The following is a 20,365-nucleotide window of genomic DNA, read 5'->3' on the forward strand; positions in this document are numbered from 1 at the left end:
CAAACAGTACAGTGTTCAGTAAACATTTATCAAGCACCTGCCACATTCTCAGCCCTTCGACTTCATAGCTCTGTGAATTGGGCGAGTTATTACTCTCAGTGCTTCCTCATTTTTCAGATGAGAATCGTAGGTGCCCCCCCTCGAAGGGTTCTTGTGAGGACTGAATGAAGTAGGACCTGAGAAACACTCAGAACAGTGTTTGCTCCCCCATTATCATTTTTATCAGGGTTACCATTGTCATCACTTGTATTATCATTGTTATTTTTATTTACAAGTGTCACTGTTATATGAGGTATGTAAATTAGCAGTAGGGAGAGTATTAAATACATAAGAGGAAATATTTTGAGAATTTATAGGAGGAAAAGTATGTACATCTGATTTCTGTGGACTCCAGAAAGACTTTAGAGGAGAAGATGATATTTGGCATAAATACAGAGTGAGTATGGGTTTGACAGAAGAAGGTGGACTGGGAATGGGCCCCAAGCATTAGGAATAATTTAATGTGCAGGAAAAAGAATCACAGCCTCTTGTCAAGTCAGCACTACATTATAGGGTTCTCCTGACAGGCTGCTAGCATCACACACTTTATTTTCTCAGAATTGGACACTGAAATACAACATGCAAGCATTTTGTGTATGGGAATGACACACGGAGCTGGTAGTTATGTATTTGGCAACTTAAACCTGGATTGTGCAGTAACTTACACATAATAAGAACTTAATGAATCACTAGTGATTCTAACCAAGCCTCATCTTAGAATCACAAATTCAGAAATAAACGAGAAGTGTGTAGAAAAATTCTAAGCTCTATGAAAATAGGTGTCACAAAACACATATTCTTCACTACAGACAGTTCTATGTACAGAACACATTTTTGTTTTTCACACTGCCGTTATCTAGTTTCTTCTGGAAACATCCATAGTTCTTTGGATGAACCAGATTTATGTTCTGGAACCTCAGGAAGAAGTAGAAGTGGGGATTGGCCACAAGGTTGAGACAAAATAAATAGTAATCAGAACAAAAAGAAGTTAGTCTAATATCTCAGACTGTCCCAGGATTTGAAACTTAACAGTTTAGGGGGATCCATAGAAAAAACTAGCTGAACCCTTTGGATCATGGGGGTCTAAGGAATTTGTTGAATTGATAGTGTAGTATAGTATAACAAGTGACCCCAATATGATTCTCAGTTATCAAGAAGAAGCGAAGTTATACTACATTGCCAGTGTACTTTGAAGGGATAAAGGTAAAAAATAAGACCCTGATCAGTTCGCTCAGTGGATCGAATGTCAGCTTGGCGTATGGACATCCTGAGTTTGATTTCCGGTCAGGGCACACAGGAAAAGCCACCATCTGCTTCTTCCTCCTCCCTCTCCCCTTATCTCCCTTTTCTCCTACAGCCAGTGGCTCGACTGGTTTGAGCATCAGCCGCAGGTGCTGAGGATGGCTTGGTTGATTAGAATATTGGCCCCAGACTGGGATTGAGGTGTATGCGGGAGTCTATTTCCCTTCCTCTCACTTAAAAATAAAAAGTAGAAAATAATGCAAACCATTTTCCTTTTTATTACAATGTAAGTCTATCATACTTAAAGACTATTTCAAATGTCAGAGAGATTTTCAAATTCTTTTCTAAAAACATTTTCCCCCTGATAGTAACAGAAATCTATAACATGGAAGGAGTTGAGAGAAAAAGTATCAATGGTAAAGAAAATCTCTCCGGACTTTGCTACTAGACAATTTTGACAAGTTATTTCCAAGAATATTAAAAATATTGTACATGTAGACTCGGAAACTTACATACATAAAGCTAAGTCATAATTCAGTTCAGTAAATTAGTTACGAAAACGTCTTCCTTGTTTTGCATTTGGAATAAGGTAAAGACTAAAAGCACACAGATTATTCTAGGGAGCTTCTGTGATTGAGTTGGCTGGAAAATTATTAGTGAATTGATGATACTGGAAGGAAGAACCTTTGTAAGATTTAGTTGTGGGTTTGGGGCCTTTTTCAAATTTTTCTGGATTCTTCTTCTCAGTCTCCAAGTCATCCTTTTTCCTCTCCTTTCCTCACAACTAAGATCCCGTGCATCAGCGGGTCCTGCTAGCTTGACTTGCACATTTTCTCCTGAATGTATCTACTTCTCATAGACCGGAGTCAAATCTCATCAAACTCCTTTGTCTGGACAAGCTGCAGTAGTCTAGTCTCTTCATTTATGTCCTGTAGTTTTTTTTTGTCACTGGAGCCAGCAGATTTTTTTAAAATATAAACAAGATCACGACACTTTCTTATTCAAAACTATGCAGTGACTTTCTACCCCAAACCACTTACCAAGTGCAGGGCCCTTCCTATCTGTTTCCCGCCTCTGCAGCTTCCTCCCTGCGCTTTCTACCCCATTCATCGCACTTCAGTGCTGGCCTGGGTTCAGGTCTTTGAATCTGCCGCAGCTTGTTCCCAGCTCAGGGCTCTGTCCTCCTTGTTCTTACGACCTGGAATACTCCGCCTCACATCTTCACAGGGCTTGTTCCCTAGTATTATCATCTCTTTGCTCAAATTTCACCTCCTCAGAGCTGCTTTCCCTCTTGACCCTCTCTGTCCTCTTACTCTTTGTCCTAACTCTTATCACCAGTTGAATTTTCACTCCTTATTTACAGTCTTCCCCACTTGAGTAAGCTCCGTGAGGCTCTCTTCTGTTTCTAGTGTGTAGGACAGTGCCTGGGAAGTGGGAGGCGTGCAGTAAACAGTCACTGAATTGATGAATGAATGACCCCTCATGGGCAATTAGAGCAATTTTTTTTTCTGTAGAAAGAAGGGTCTATTTGTACAAGTACTAATAATTGCTTGTTACCACTATGGTCAAGATGGGTAAAAAGCGGGGGGAAATCACCCTTCTAGCCTATGATTAGATTTTACTTTAGAAGCTGTTATTACTATTTAATTCTATAGCAGTTTGAGTTCAAATGTACCTTTACTTATTACATGTGTGTCTACCTTCTAGGGAAAATCTCATCGTGACCAACAGCTTCTTCTTCTCAAGAAGCATCTAGAGAATAATTACAGGAGCAGAGATCGAAAGTGGATTGTTTTATTTCCAGAAGGGGGCTTCCTTAGGAAGAGGCGAGAAACAAGTCAGGCATTTGCCAAGAAAAATAACTTGCCGTTTCTTACACATGTCACTCTGCCAAGGATTGGAGCAACAAAAATTATTTTGAGTACACTTGTGGCAAGACAGGAAAATGGAAGTCTGGCAGGAGGAGATGCTAAAGATTTGGGTATGATGGTTTTTAGCATTTTTCTTCTTTTGTTGGAATTAAAAGATTTTTCTGGAGCCCCAGAAGATATAACATTGTTGTTCTTTTCTATCTTTATAATTTTTTTTCAAATAGAATTAATGCTCAGGGAGAAGATAAAATACAATTTTAAATGTTTCTATTTCTGAAATTAGTTCACGCTTACAATAATTTATTCAAATAATGCAGAAATGCTTGAAGTCAAAGGTGTCTTTCCCCTACCCGACCTATTCTTATACCTGGTGATTCCCACTGCTGCAATACATGTTCCTATAAATAGATTTACATATTGTGGAAATGTTTCTGGGGTGTAGATTACTGGCAGTGGAACAGCATGGCTAAAAGCACAAGGAGAGCACTGCCAGGTAGCTCTGTTGGTTAGAGCATTATCTCAACACACAAAGGTTTTGGGTTCGATCCCTGGTCAGGGCATGTACAGGAACAGATTGATGTTTCTCTCTCTAAATCTCTAAGAGAAAAAAAAAAAAAAGAAAGACATAGGGAGAGAAATGACTAATTTGTGAAACTAATCATAAATATGCAAATGAATAGTAATGAAATAATTTTATCAAATTTAGAAAACTTTAATGTTTGTCTTTAATACAGAGAATGAATTTAATACAGTTTGGCAGTATTTAAGAGCTTTAAAATGTTGATAAATGACTCAGTTATCCACTGCAAAAAATACTTAACAAAAGGAAATAATCTGAAATACTGGCAAAGAAATTTATCACAGCATTATTTATAATAGCAAAAAAAAAAAAAATTGGAAATGGCCAGAAGGGAGGCAGGATAGGTAATTATAAAATATACATACAACAGAATACAATAGCCATTACAAATGATGTTTATGGAGAATTGTTATTGGCTTGTAAAAATACTTATGCTTTCTGATGCTAATGGAGTGGGAGGAACATACAACTCTGGTGAAAATAATCTGAGCTCAAAGATATAAACAATAGCCTAACCAGGTGGCACAGTGGATAGAGTGTCTGACTGGGACGTGGAGGACCCAGGTTTGAAACCCTGAGGTCGCTGGCTTGAACACAAGCTCATCCAGCTTGAGCACAGGGTTGCTGGCTTGAGTGTGGGATCATCATAGACGACCCCATGGCTGCTGGCTTAAGCCCAAAGGTTGATAGATTGAAGCCCAAGATTGCTGGCTTGAGCCCAAGGTCCCAAGGTCACTGGCTTGAGCAGGGGTAACTCGCTCTGCTGTAGCCCCCTAGTCAAGGCACATACAAGAAAGCAATCAATGAACAACTAAGGTGCCGCAACGAAGAATTGATGCTTTTCATCTCTTTACCTTCCTGTCTGTCCCTCTCTCTGACTCTCTGTCTCTGTCAATAAATAAATAAATATAAATAATAAAGCAGTAGAAAATGAGTGAAAGATACCAAAATGTTAGCCACGATCGCTTCTATGCGTTGTATTATGAATATTTTTAATTTCTTAATGTTTTTCTGTATTTTTTTAAAAAGTAATGAGTATGTATTACTTTCATGTTCAGGAAATAAACCATATTCAAAGGTGCAACTGCATATTTTGGAACTAGCTTGGTGAATTGTAAAGATTTGCACACAACATTTGTGTCAACAGCATGAAGTCTGTTATGAGCAAGTTTAAGACACATGATAGGTGATAGAAGCGGAAAGAAACTCACTAGACCTGTTTCCTTAGTAGCATATTGCTATTTTTAACTATATTTTTTAGACAAAATAAAAATAGAAATGATAGGCCCTCAGAAACATGTATTTTTAAATGACAATAAGGACCAGACATAGGAAAATGCCTATGAGATTACACTGAATTTTCCTTTTATTTGTTTTTTCTTTTGAAGTAGCTGCTTCACATTCAGCTCTCACTCAGTCTTTCATTATCTATTAAAAAGACAAATTGAAAAAGTCTTTTAATAGAAAAGGAAAGTTCAGAATAGCTTTGTTGCTAGAGAGACAGTGTGGTAATGTCAGCCAAACCATGCTTGAAGCAAAGGACTTCCAAATAGGATTTGTTGCGCTAATTAAGACTGCTGTTTTTAAGTAGTTGTACCCAGTCAATCTCCTGGGATGTTCTAGATCTCAAATGCAGGGACAGTTGTCATACTGATTACACAATGGTGTAGAAAAGTGTTTGTTTCCTTGGGAACAAGATAATTTCTGCTTATAACCAGAGCAAAGTAGTTATTATTTATCTTCATGAAAAATTCTATTCTGAATTTTGTATCCCATCTATGGAAAAATTGTAAGAAATTCTAGAAAGTTGTATACCTGAAAACTAGTTTTACTTGTGGTTTACCATTTTTTTTCCTCTGTGTTTTGGTATTATGTATTTTATTTACTGTTTCTATTCATTATTTAGTATTTTATTCCATACAAAAATATCATGTTTTTGTATTTTTTTAGGTATCTGTTTTAATATGTAATCCATACACATTATCAAAATTAAGTTGTGTTTGATTAACTTGAAATGATTAGGTTTTTCTTTGCTTATTGTATGATTTAATAGTAATTAAACAAGTCTTGTGTTTTTCCCCCTGGTTTTATTATAAAAACTTTCAAAAATACATAAAAGTTGAAAAAATTTTACAGTTATTATCCGTGAGTTGACCAACCAGATTCTGTAATTAGCATTTTACTGTAATTTACTTTATCATACCTCTCTCCAGCTGTCTCTGTCCATTAGTCTATCTTGTGTGTGTTTTTTTCACATCTCAAAGTAAGTTGCAGACATCAGTATACTGTACCCCTCAACATTCAGCCTGTACATAGCAGGTAGCTCATCAAATTGTATTTTTTTTTTTTTTTTTTTGCATTTTTCTGAAGCTGGAAACAGGGAGAGACAGACTCCCGCATGCGCCCGACCGGGATCCACCCGGCTCGCCCACCAGGGGGCGACGCTCTGCCCACCAGGGGGCGATGCTCTGCCCATCCTGGGCGTCGCCATGATGCGACCCTCCTGGGTGTCGCCATGTTGCGACCAGAGCCACTCTAGCACCTGGGGCAGAGGCCACAGAGCCATCCCCAGCGCCCGGGCCATCTTTGCTCCAATGGAGCCTTGGCTGCGGGAGGGGAAGAGAGAGACAGAGAGGAAGGCACGGCGGAGGGGTGGAGAAGCAAATGGGCGCTTCTCCTATGTGCCCTGGCCGGGAATTGAACCCGGGTCCTCCGCACGCTAGGCCGACGCTCTACCGCTGAGCCAACCGGCCAGGGCTCAAATTGTATTTTATTACATAACTTTGTTCCTTTAGTAATATGTTATTTAAAAATATTTTTTAATATTTTTTTGCTTATTTATTTTATGGGTATATTCCCCCTCTTCAAGATATTGTCTGAAATTTTTAAAATATTTAGGGCCAGTTTATAATTATTTGACATTAAAAATTAATATATCTTTGATTCCTAGTGCACTTTTGGACGTATGTTTGGAAATAAATTTTATTTTTTAAGGATTTCAAATACCTCAGATAAAGGATAAACCATTACATGTTAAAGTCTGGCTCTCAGCACTCTTTGTGAAGATTCTCCTTTCTATTCTTGTTTAACTTTGTACTCCATGCTGACAATAAAAAGCACTTCCCCATTCCCTCTCACAACAGTAGTTACTTATTGAACCGACCAAGGGCAGTCAGGTGTATTGGTTTGTTTGTATGTAACTCTTGCTACAATGGGAAGAGGTTTGGGTTTAGCTTTAAACAATAGCAGCACTTTGACAATCATGTATGTTAATAAAATGTTTACTTTTATTGCCATATTCCAATATTTATTAATGTCTTTTGGGTGTCACAAACCTTGGTGTTCATATTTTAGTATTGTGTTATAGCTAATGAATGTTTTTGTTTGGTTTTGAGGTCTGTTTTTCATTTTTGTGATGTGATACTTTAGCTTTTGACATTTTCATAGGCCAGTTTTATGGGTGATAAAATATAAATTAGATCAGTGGTTTTCAACCTTTTTACCTTTGGCGACAGGTGAAAATAGAATTATTTCAGGGACCGCTAATGCAAAAATCACCCTGAGCATAAGTGAATTTGACTAAGATCATTGGATCTATAGTCTCCATACAACATCAGGGTGGTTAACTCTTTCGCAGACTGGCACAAAATTTCTGGCAGAACGGTCCATGGACTGGCAGTTGAAAAACACTGAATTAAACCTTAATAGTGCATAATTGTATTGAATATCTGAATGGTACATGTCCAATAAATAATAGTGCTGTTATTTGTTAATTTGTTTGAAATTCCTCTATTTTACAATATAATAGGAAATGCTTAATTTCATCCTGAGTGCATCATATAGAACAGTAATACCAAAGTTACTTCTGTTTTCTTACAGCAAAAGGTACATCAACATGCTTTATACTCCTCAAATAACCTATACTTTTATTTGTTGTAAATAATATAAAAAGTGATCCAATTTTAAGTTGTTTTCTTCTTTGTTCTCAGACAGCAAATCAAAAGGCCTCCAGTGGATCATAGATACAACAATAGCTTATCCCAAAGCTGAACCCATAGATATTCAAACCTGGATCCTTGGATACAGGAAACCAGCAGTTACACATGTACATTACAGGTAAGAATTCTGTATTAATACTCAACATATATCCAACATAAAGTACTATCCTATGACTGTGTGAATGTTTCAATATTAAATGTTTAATCGATAATGAAAATGGTTAGCTTGAAATTACTATATTAAATTTTTAATATGAAAATATCATTGGAAGTAGTTATTTTCATTGAGGGTAAGTCTCTAAAAATGACATTCTAGCCTGACCAGGCAGTGGCGCAGTGGATAGAGTGTTGGACTGGGACACAGAGGACCCAGGTTCCAAACCCCAAGCTCACTAGCTTGAGCGCGGGTTCACCAGCTTGAGTGCAGGGTCGCTGGCTCGAGCCTGGGATCATAGACATGACCCCATGGTCGCTGGCTTGAACCCAAAGGTTGCTGCTTGAAGCCTAAGGTTGCTGACTTGATCAAGGGGTCACTCACTCTGCTGTAGACACCTAGTCAAGGCACATATGAGAAAGCAATCAGTGGACAACTAAGGTGCCACAACAAAGAATTGGTGCTTCTCATCTTTCTCCCTTCCTGTCTGTCTGTCCCTATCTGTTCCTCTCTCTGACTCTGTCTCTGTAAAAAAAGACATTCTAGAAGCTCTATGATTACTTGATTACCTGAAATGCTTCTGTAAACATAATTAAAATGCCAACATCAAAGATGAATATATACTCATTTGTGCTAAGTAGATTTGTATTAATAGAAGTAGAATTTGGTTTTAAATCATTAAATCATGTAAGATTTTCTGAATGATTAAATGGATAACTTAGCTATGACTTACATTTTAAAATATTTAATATTTTCATACTATAACATTTGCATAAACAACAGCAAAATATTTAATGAATACTCTGTGGTAGCTTTTTGAGATTTTGTATATGTAGATTTCTTTTTTAAAAGTTTCATTTAAATATATGTAGGTGTTTTTATATCAAAGTATGATACTGATAAGTTCTAGATAGATTTGATCACTTTATAAGCCATTTATCTTTCTTCTGTTTTCCTGGTCAAAGATCTCAACCCATGGTAATTAAGTTACAAAATGAGCAGTTAGTTCCAACGAAGGTCAAAACGGCCACAAAACCCTTCCATTCAAGAGGAAAACTATTCAAAATGTATACCGTTTAGAGTAGGTAGGTAGCATATGTGTAAATCATCAGAGTTTTACAAATATAAGTACACAGTTGGAATTTTTTGGAACTTACATTTTAAAACTTAAAGTTAAGTATTGCGGTTTGGGTTTTTGATGTGTGAGGGATGACTATAAAATTCTTATTGATTCTCTTGTGTGACTTACATTGCTGAATAATGAAGTTCATGTATAAAGTAAGAAAATAACTTTTTTTTTCTTTTACTTAAAATATTTTTTTATTTTTCAATTACAGTTGACATACAATATTATATTTTAGGTGTATACATCAGTGATTAGACATTATATAACTAAGTGAGCATCCTGATAACTCTCATACACGTCTGACACCATACATAGTTATTACAGTATTATTGGCTGTATTCCCTATGCTGTACTTTACATCCTGTGAATATTCTGTAACAACCAATTTGTACCAATTCCTTCACCTACCAGCCAGCCTCCCTCCCATCTGGTAACTGTCAGAATCTTCTCTGTGTCTATGAGTATGTTTCTGTTCTGCTTCTTCATTGATGTTGTTTTTTAGATTCAATTATTGATAGATGGGTATTTATTGCTGTTTTATTGTTCATGTTTTTTTTATCTTTTTTTGTATATTTATTGTAACACTGGTTTGGTGGTAATGAACTCCTTTAACTTTTTCTTGTCTGGGAAGTTCTTTTTTCTTCTTCATCTTTTTTCAAGTGGGATGGGGGGAGATAGACAAACTCGCATGCACCTCAACCAGGATCCACCCGACAACCCCCATCTGGGGTTGATGCTCTGCCCATCTGGGGCCAGGCTCACAACTGAGCTGTTTTTAGCACCTGAGGCAGAGGTTCCATGGAGCCTTCCTCAGCGTCTGGGCCTATGTGCTCAAACCAATCGAGCCATGGCTGCAGGAGGGAAGGAAAGAGAGAGAGAGAGAGAGAGAGAGAGAGAGAAAGAAAGAAGAGGGAGGAATAGAGAAGAAGATGGTCACTTCTGTGTGCCCTGACTGGGAATCAAACCCGGGACATCCACATGCTGGGCCGCTGCTCAACCATTGAGCCAACTGGCCAAGAAAGGGCCATATTTCTTTAATAATTTTTGTTGATGACATACTGAAATAATATTTTAGATTTGGGAGTGGTGAAAGGATTAAATTTCTTTAATGTTATTAGAGAAATAACAGAAGGCCAAGAAATATAAGATAACCAAGAGAGCCAGTGTATACTTTAGTCTGGGTCCCAAGGTCTGAGAGGGGCTGGGGAAGAATAGGCAATGGTATAAGCCTCTGTCTGAGTCTGAAAGCACAGGAGCCAGGAACACTATGTCCTGGGGCGTAGTTGTATGTCTTAGCTTAAACAGAGAGAGTGGGTTCACCCTTCTTCCACCTTTCTGTTTTATTCAGGCCCTCAATGGATCAGAGGATGCCCACCTGCATTGAGGAGGGCGATCTTCTTAGTCTAGTCATTCAGATGCTAATCTTCCAGAGATACCTCACAGATACACCCATAAATAATGTTTTACCAGCTATTTGGGCATCCTTTATCCCAGTCAAGCTGACCCATAAAGGTAACCATCACAATAGTCTATATAGAAACTCTGAGAAACTGAATTCACCATCTATTTATAGAGTGCAGCAGTCTTGACATAAAACCATTACAGAACAATCAGTGATATTTCTTTGTCCTGGCAATAAATCGAAATTTTAATTTTAAAAAGATGCTATGAAGAAGCAAGAAGACTGTAAAGTACTTACCAATAAAACATAACAAAAAAAATGTATGACTTTTATGAACAAAAATAAAAAATGAAGGATATAAAAGACCTTACAAATAAGTGGAAAGAGCCTGACCAGGCAGTGGTGCAGTGGATAGAGCGTCGGACTGGGATGCAGAGGACCCAGGTTTGAGACCCCAAGGTCGCCAGCTTGAGCGTGGGCTCATCTGGTTAGAGCAAAAATCCCACCAGCTTGAACCCAAGGTCGCTGGCTCCAGCAAGGGGTTATTCAGTCCGCTGAAGGCCCGTGGTCAAGGCACATATGAGAAAGCAATCAGTGAACAACTAAGGTGTTGCAACGCGCAATGAAAAACTCATGATTGATGCTTCTCATCTCTCTCCGTTCCTGTCTGTCTGTCCCTGTCTATCCCTCTCTCTGACTCACTCTCTGTCTCTGTAAAAAATCAAACAAAAATAAGTGGAAAGAGATACTATGTTTGTTCTTCAGGAAGACTCAAAATTATAAAGATGTCAGTTTTCCAAAATTAATCTTTAAATTTAACATAATTCCAGTTACATTATATCCAGGAGAATTTAGAATCAGAATCTGGGAGGGTTTTTCTGGAAACTTGACAAATTGGTTTTCAAATTCATTCGACAGAATAATGATAAATGAATAGCTAAGATAGTTTTGAAGATGAGTGAAACAGAGAAATTTTTTCTACTGGAACCAAGGCTTCATGTAATTAGAACATTGTGGTATGGGGGCAGGGCCAGATCAGTGAAAGGTTAGAAAATCCAGATTTATTTGAGAATTTATGTATGATTGTGTAGGCATCACACATCAGTGGAAAAAGAATGAACTATTCAATAAATGAAATGGTTTGGGAACATTGATTCTACATTTGAGGGAACATAAAATTGAAATTTTGCCCCCTACCATATCACAAAATAAATTCCAGATAGATTTTTATCTCAACATCAGTAATGAGACTCAAGTATTGAAAGAAAACACAAGAAACTTTTAATGTTCTCACAATAGGGTAGACCTTCCTTACAAGACACAAAAAAACCTAAGTCATAAATCATGAAAGAAAAATACAAATAGGACTGTATCAAAATTAAAAACTGGAGTCTGCAAAAGACACTATAAACAAAGGTGTTTGAAATGCACATAGCAAGGATTCACATTAAGTATATAAATAAAGTTTCTACAGATCAGTAATTATTGATATCAAGTATTGGTGAGGTTGTAGAGAAAACGAGACACAAACTGGTGAAGCCAATTTGAAGACCAGTTCGGCAATATCTTAAGCCCTTCCTCTATTACATAACAATTCTACCTGGTGCTACCTAGAAAAGACAAGGAGATTAATACAGCATTTAAAAAAAAAAGAGTACAAAATCGGAAACAAATTAAATATCCATCAGTAGAGGAATTGCTAACTAAAATGTACATTCTTCATACTAAACATGTTACATACTAAACAGAATTTTGTATCTGACTGCTTGACATCTTCAGTGGGATATCCAATAGTCATCTCTAAAATGAAACTGGGTTTCCTAAAGATACACACTCCACATAGCTTTCCCTGTCTAATTATTGAATAGCCACCTCCATCCTTCCAGCTATTCAGAGAAAGAATCTTGGAGTTATCCTTGACTCCTCTCTCTCACATCGCGCTCAGAGTTGGGAAGACCTTTTTGTTCTCTATTCAGATACGTACCCTGGATCTGACTACTTCTTTTCAGCTTGATCCTGCAGCCATCACCTCAACCCAGCTCCTAGATTACTATATAACCCCTAAATTTGGTCACCCTGTTTTTTACCTTTGTCCCTCTTAGAGGCTGTTTTCAAAGTGGTCTTTTTAAAATCTAGGTCAGGTTGCCTGACCTGTGGTGGCGCAGTGGATAAAGCGTCGACCTGGAATGCTGAGGTTGCCAGTTTGACGCCCTGGGCTTGCCTGGTCAAGGCACATATGGGAGTCGATGCTTCCTGCTCCTCCTCCTTCTCTGTCTCTCTGTCTGTCTGTCTCTCTCTCCTCTCTAAAATGAGTAGAAAAGTAAATAAAAATAAAATAAAATCTAAGTCAGGTCAATCCTGGGTTCATACCCATCTAAAAAGCCATCTTAACAGTGGTGTCTGAGGCCTTGCAAGCCTTCCCTCTGACCTCGTCTACTACTTCTCAATCACTCCCCTTTGGCTAGACTGGCTTTCTTGCTGTCTGTGAATGTGCCAGTTGCATTCCTGCCTCTGGTCTTTTTGTACTGGCCTTTTTCCTCCTCCTCAAAGGTTCTTCCCATTGAAAACTGCAATGTATGACAGATTCAGTATGATTTTCTAATCATATTTATTATTGTTGGTAGTTATAAAGGTGATATTCAAAGCCTACCCCAGCCTGACCGGTGGTGGCGCAGTGGCTATAGCATCAACCTGGGATGCTGAGGTCCCTGGTTTGAAACCTCAAGTTTACCTGCTTGAGCGAGGGGTCCCTGGCTCTGCTTGAGCGCTGCCCCCGCCATCAAGGCACATAGGAGAAGCAATCAACAACTATAGTGAAGCAACTGTGAGTTGATGCTTCTCTTTCTGTCTCCCTCCCTCCCTCCCTTCCTTCCTTCCCTTATTTTTTAATTTTTTTGGTGAGATTGAGAGGGACAGACAGGAAGTGAGAGAGATGAGAAGCATCAATTCTTTGTTGTGGTGCTTTAGTTCACTGATTGCTTTCTCATGTGTGCCTTGACTGTGGGGCTCCAGCAGAGCAAGTGACCCCTTGCTCAAGCAGCAACCTTGGGCTCAAGCCAGCAACTTTGAGCTTCAAGCCAGTGATCTTTGGGCTCAAGTCAACAACTATGGGGTTATATCTGTGACCCTGTGCTCAAGCTGGTGAGCCTGCGCTCAAGCCGGCGACCTCAGGGTTTTTAACCTTGACTCCTCAGCATCCTATGCTGATGCTCTATCCATTGTGCCACTGCCTGACCAGGCAATGCTTCTCATTCATTCTCCTCTCTCTTTCTCTCCCTTCTTGTCTCTCTCTCTCTCAAAAAAAAAAAAAAAAAAAAGCCTACTACCTAATGGAGGTTATGTCATATCTTAGGTACCAGAATTAAGTTCTGAAAAACACAATAAATGAAAGATCATATTAACTTCTCTGAAATAAGGAGGCAACTTAAAATAAAAATATAGCATTAGTTATCATTTAATTGGATATTTGGCTTGCAGCACCTCAAACAAACCAGCGTCCAAAAAGTACTTGCTCCCTCTTTCCTTCCCCTTCCCGAAGGGCCGAACAGTGACTGCTGTATAGTTAGTATTCAGCTATCGACAGGGAAGGCTTCTGGGAAGGGATCCTAGTTTTCACTTTGTAATTTGGTTTTTTAATGATGTGAATGTATTTTTCAATTTAAAAAATTAATTGGAAATAACAATTATCCAGAATTTAGAATTTTTGTTTAATAATCATTTGGATCATTACAACAAAAGCACTTTTATCAGATAGTTATAAGAATTTAATAGGTTCACATTTAAAATGCATATCCCTTAGTAGACACTAAATAGACTTTATCCCTTGAAATAAAGGATATTGAAATACTCAAATTATATAGTCTAAGATTTTCATATTCTAGTGTTTCATCTATAATTTGTTTTTAAATTTATTTTTATTGAAGTATACATACAATATTTTATGTTTCAGGTACACAACATAGTGCTTCGACATTTATATGCCTTACAATGTGATCACCCCAATAAGTAACCACCTGTTACCATATAGAGTTACTGCAGTATTATGGACTATTTTTTCCTGTGCTGTACTTTATATTCCAGTGACTTATTTTGTAACTGGGAGTTATACCTCTTATTCCCCTCCATCATTTTCATCCATCCCCTGGCCCCCCTCCCCTCTGGCACCTGTCAGTTTGTTCTCTGTGTCAATGACTCTGTTTCTGTTTTGTTTGTTTTATTTTTTTATAGATTCATATGAAAGCATATGATATTTTTCCATTTAGCATACTTTCTAGGTCCATACTGTTTTATCCATAATTTAAAAGTGAGCTTTAGGCTCTGGCTGGGTGTCTCAGTGGATAGCACGTCCTCCTGGAGTGCCAAAGTAATAGGTTCGATCCCTGGTCATGGCACACACAAGAAGCAACCAGTCAGTGCACAACTGAATGAAACAATTAAGTAGAACAATGAGCTGATGCTTTTTTCTCTGTCCTCTCCCTTCCTCTCTCTTCTTCTTTCCCTGTCTCTCTCTCTCTCTCTCCCCCTTCCTCTCTTTCTCTTAAATCAATGGAAAAAAAATTTTTAAGATAAAGTTTAACAGGCTTAAATTTCTAGAATAATACTTGTTTTGGTGTAAAAGTTATAATAAAATAAAATGAAAAAATTCATTCAGTGAATATAATAAAAATCAGTTATTCAAGAGAATGGAGAACAAGTTTCAGGTCACCTTTTCCCAGTAGCTGTGAGTAAAGTTGTTCACAGCTAAGTGGCACATAATTATGGTATAAACTTAATGGTACATGTTTAGGGGTTTACCACTCTCATCCCCAGCCCCAAAATTACTCATCTGGGGGTGAGCTCCTAAGATTGCCTCTTGAACTAAAAGTAGCTTTCTTTTTTCCCTCTAGCATAAGAAAACAGTATCCTATCTAGTTTTTCTTATGCTAGAGCTTTTCTCTGTCATTGCTTATAATTATTGCTCATTTCACCCTTACCCCTGGTGTCTAATAATTGGCTTCCCCCTGTCTGCTTTTCTTACTATCTTTTGTTTTCTATTCCTTTTCCTCTGTGTTCTACCTTTTTTTCTGGAAAAGACTGGACATTGTAGTCATTTGTCACTGTTCAAAGCTTCCAGTTAGAAAATGCAAAGTTACAGATTCAATTTAGTCTTCAGGATTTTAGTTCTGCTTAGCTGCTTTTCTGCCCACATTTATTTTTTATTTTCTGTACCAGCAGGGTTTTTCCCCCCTTTCCTTTAATAAAATAAAACATTTTAGTTTGGTACTATTCGGTGTGCTGGAGGCATTAAATAAGTGGTCTTAACTGAGGTTGATGCTTTTGTGGATTGAATTCTGTATTTTTGTCATGAAATTGAAGATTTGAAAGAGGTGAATCATCATTTCAAATAAGATAAACTTTCCTCTATTTCAAGCATATGCTTAATTCTCAAATTTTTATCAGAAGTTAAACATGAAAGAAGTTTTTCACTGATAACACAGTGAAGAACCAAGACTATATAGCACATAAACCTAATTTACTAAGTTATTTTCAATATGTGGCCCTGGATAGAAGATGATTTGGAGAACTAGAATAAGCTTTGGAACTGAAGAGTTCTCTTCTCGCCTCTGTGGCCCTCTGGGGTTCACCAGTCTTTGTCACTTACAGTAAAATCCAGTACAATGACTACACTTTTGGTTTTCTAATTTAATTTCATTTTGTTGGAAATACTATGTCAAAATTCTTAGAGTATAAATTTTAATTGAATAATTGGTTAGGAATAACTTACTGATGACAGCTGTTAACCCTTTGAGTAGTATGAACGTTCATATACGTCTTCGTGCCTTCTGACCGTCCAGAGTACGATCGATTTACTTTTAAAATGTGTAAGGCAGCATTAAAAAAAGGCAAATGGTCCCTGGCCGGTTTGCTCAGCGGTAGAGCATCGGCCTGGCGTGCGGGGGGGCCCCAGGTTCAATTCCTGGCCAGGGCACATAGGAGAAGCACCCATTTGCTTCTCCACCCCTCCCTTCCTCTCTGTCTCTCTCTTCCCCTCCCGCAGCCAAAGCTCCATTGGAGCAAAGATGGCCCGGGCGCTGGGGATGGCTCCTTGGCCTCTGCCCCAGGCGCTAGAGTGTCTCTGGTCGCGGCAGAGCGATGCCCTGGAGGGGCAGAGCATCGCCCCCTGGTGGGCAGAGCTTCGCCCCTGGTGGGAGTGCCAGGTGGATCCCGGTCGGGCGCATGCGGGAGTCTGTCTGACTGTCCCTCCCCGTTTCCAGCTTCAGAAAAATACAAAAAAAAAAAAAAAAAAAAAGGCAAATGTTCTTCTTGTTTCCATAAATTCATTATCAAACAAACATGGTTTTAAGTTAATAAAACTGTAACTGGAACTAATTTCATTTTTTGAAAAAAAACCCTCCCCACCCAAAAAAAAACAAAACAAACAAACAAACAAAAAAACCTCACTCCCAGGGGTCAGCAAGCATGAAAAGAACTCACTACTCAAAGGATTAAGAATTGAATTGAGTCTGAGAAGTGGGAAGGCTAGCCTTTTGTCTAATCTTTCATTTAATATAAGATCACACAAATATATGCATATATGTACACACACTTATGTACATATGTATGTGTATATATGTATGCATATGTATATATGTGTACTCGTACACACTCTGTCTCTGAGAGACTGACAGATTATATATAAATATAGAGTTTCTCCAGGATCCTGCTTTTAGTCCTGTGTTTTATTTCCTGTGGAGGTTGCATTCCTCAGAGCAGAGCTTATAGAAACGGCTGCTCTGTAAATGACCTCTAGCTCTCAGTCTCTCCCAAATTCCAATCCCTCATTTAACTTCTCTTCCTACACCTGGATACTCTGTTGCTTCTTCAAATCTGTTATTTCTAAAACTGAACTCATCTTCCTTCACACAAACTTGCTTCTCCTGGTTTTCCAATTGGGGTTTATGTTGACATGATTCTGCCCACACCCAGAATGAAAATTTTGGAGTTGCTTTGACTCCTCCACTCTTTAATTTTATCTGACCTTTCACATTCACCTGCTGGTTCCTGCAAAGGGTACCTCTACAATGTTTGTGTCTAGTCCCCTCTCCTTTAAAAAAAAAATCTAGATGCCATAACCAAGCTCAGGCCTTATTACCTCTTACCTGGAGTATGTTTGCTTATTAATTATTCCCTTATTTCCCCTACTTTGGTCTTATTTATTTTTCTGCTGTATTTTTCTTCCTAAAGCATGACACCTTCCTTTTTTCTTTCTTTTTCTTTCTTTTCTATTCTTATTTTTTTCTCTCTCTTTTGTTATAAACTTTAGTGGGACAATTGGAAAAATTTGAATGAAGTAGGTAGATTGTAGATCAGATAATAGTATTGTGTCACTGTTAATTTCCTGGTTTTGTCATTGTCCTATGGTTATATGAGAGACTGTCCTTGTATTTAGAAAATAAACACCAAGGTATTTAGGGGACACAATATCTGTAACTTACTCTGAAAAATGGAGAAAAATCGAGCATGGGCCCAGTGTGTGGAAGTCCCAGGTTCGATTCCTGGCCAGGGCACACAGGAGAAGTGCTCACCTGCTTCTCTACCCTTCCCCCTCACCTTTCTCTCTGTCTCTCTCTTCCCCTCCCGCAGCCAAGGCTCCATTGGAGCAAAGTAGGCCCAGAGGCTGAGGATGGCTCTATGGCTTCCACCTCAGGTGCTAGAATGGGTCCGATTGTAACTGAGCAATGTCCCAGAGGGGCCAAGCATCACCCCCTGGTGGGCATGCGGGGGGGGGGGAGAGTAATGATCCCGGTCTGGCACATGCCTCCCAGGGATTCTGTCTGTCTGCCTCCCCCCACCTCCCACCCCGCTTCTCACTTGGAAAAATACAAAAAGAAGAAAAAGAAAAATCCTATAAGAAAAATATGTATAGAAAGAAAGATTGATAAGATAAAGCAAATATGAGAAATATTGATATTTGGGGAATCTGTAACTTTTCTCTGAGTCTGAAATTATTTCAAAATTAAAAGTTTTAAGTCATTGGGAGCTATGGGGAAATCTTTGTACCTTTTTCACAATTTTGCTGGACACCTTAAACTGGTAAAGAAAAATGAAGTCAATAAAAAATAAAATGTCGTTAGACTCATGGAAAGCATCATAGGGACTATCTTAAGCAAATATACCATTGTCATGTCTGCTTACTATAGACAGTTCATTCAACAAGCATTTGTTAAGATTCTTCCTGTGTCTCAAAGGAGGTAACAGGAATCAAGATACAGTAAAAACTTTTAAGGTCTGAGCAATACCATCTCATTGATTATACCCTCAGTGGCATGTTGGTTTGCTATCGCGTTGACTGTGACAAGGAGCAGGGCTCAGGGGAAGGGGTACCAGGCTCGGCTGGCTCTGACTGTGAAGGGAAGCAGCGCCTGGGTGCTGAGCACATGCCTTCTCCCTTTCTACACATACAGCAGTCACTCAGGATTCTCTCCTCGATGACCCTGTGGTTGCTCTTAGAGCCTTGGTTTATCCGTGTATTAAAGCAGCTAAAAGTTTATATCTGAGTTGCTGAGTTCTATTTTCAGAGAACCGAGTGGAGATTTTTTAAACCTTTCTAGTGGATCAAGGCAAAGCTATAAATAGTATATGTTAGTATGTTGAGGATGAGGCCGAGCAGCTTATCTCAGGACAATGGCTCAAAGCAAAATTTCTGGGAATTGAATGCTGGGTGAAACTCTCACATGTCAAATTTGACAGTATCTGTTCTTGTCCGTAAGTCTATTTTTGGTGGCAAGTAGTAGCTGCGTTTCTTGAGTTATTCTTGTCACTCTAACCCTGGTGGTGTCAGTTAACTGTGCAGTGGTATTGCTGGCTGCCCACAGGTGCCACCTCATAAAGGTTTACGCTGGCAGGTCACTTCCAGTTCAATTCAGTTCATCAAACTTGAGTTCCCACAAAGGAGCAGGCGCTGATTTACACACTAGGTATGCTAAGGTGAGTGGAGCAGGGTCTGACAGAGGTAGCGGACACATAAGACAAGAAATAGAGCACACAGGAGTAAGCATGGTTACAAAGGACAGTTGGCAGTGAGAAGGAATTATTAACCATGGAGGAAGGAGGAGGAAAAGGAGGGGGCCAAAAGGATAGAGGACAAAGGTGTGAAAGACCCACGTCCATGTCTTCCTCAGGAGGAAGTCAGGGAGTACATTTTAAATTGGATGATCCAGGCCAGGGGAATTAGCTTGTTTATTTATAAGCAATACAGAGGGGGATAGCAAAGATGTTTTGGGAAACAGGTTTCTGAGGAAGGAAAAAAATAGGGCTATTATTTTTCATTGTGAACTTTGTATTACTCTGACTTTTGAAAACTATATGCATGTTGTTATTTAGTTAGAAAATTTGTGTGTGTGTGTTGAACTGTATTTACTCTTTTAGGCCATCTCAAGAGATGCCTTTTTCATGTATCCTGCACACTCACTCACCCTTCATGCAGACTTAACACGGAAATGCTTTATAGTTCTCACACTACATTTACCATTTCTTACACTACAGAACTAGATTCTGGTTTTAGATTATTTGTTTCCTTTTTGTATCCCTCTACTAGATTATTATGTTTTTTGAAGTGGGAACAATTTACCTTAAAACCTTCAGTGCTTGTTAGCTCCTTATGTGTAGTTGGCAGAACTGAATTGAGGGGTCAGCCATGTTGTTGGTTAACTCGCATTTTTGGAATCTTTGTAAAATGAAAATTCAAATGTTCTAACTTGAATTTATAGAGGTGCTAGCTGCTAAGCATACTATTTTATATCTTTTTTTTGTGGAAGTATAACTTATCTAGTGCTCTGAAATCTGATTCTGTGGATTTTGGTAGAATACTCAGAGTTCATCTAGATTACAAATAATAATAATTTTTATTTCTTGAAAATTAGAAGCCAGATTGTCATTTGGATAGCTATTGATATTGGAAAGGTTTGTTTCTG

The 20,365-nt window shown here is 38.4% G+C and overlaps 1 protein-coding gene across 4 annotated transcripts in view; it reads left to right on the top strand.

Moving 5' to 3' along the window:
* Positions 1-20,365, top strand: part of LPGAT1 (lysophosphatidylglycerol acyltransferase 1) — a 114,997-nt gene that overhangs the window by 77,761 nt on the left and 16,871 nt on the right. For all 4 annotated transcript variants that reach the window (XM_066261421.1, XM_066261420.1, XM_066261418.1 and 1 more), the window contains 2 exons: positions 2,989-3,262; positions 7,722-7,848. In XM_066261421.1, coding sequence (XP_066117518.1) covers positions 2,989-3,262; positions 7,722-7,848 — 401 coding nt within the window. The remainder of the gene's footprint in view (positions 1-2,988; positions 3,263-7,721; positions 7,849-20,365) is intronic.

The sequence above is a fragment of the Saccopteryx bilineata genome, chromosome 2, assembly GCF_036850765.1.
Source record: "Saccopteryx bilineata isolate mSacBil1 chromosome 2, mSacBil1_pri_phased_curated, whole genome shotgun sequence".
NCBI classification, from domain to species: domain Eukaryota; kingdom Metazoa; phylum Chordata; class Mammalia; order Chiroptera; family Emballonuridae; genus Saccopteryx; species Saccopteryx bilineata.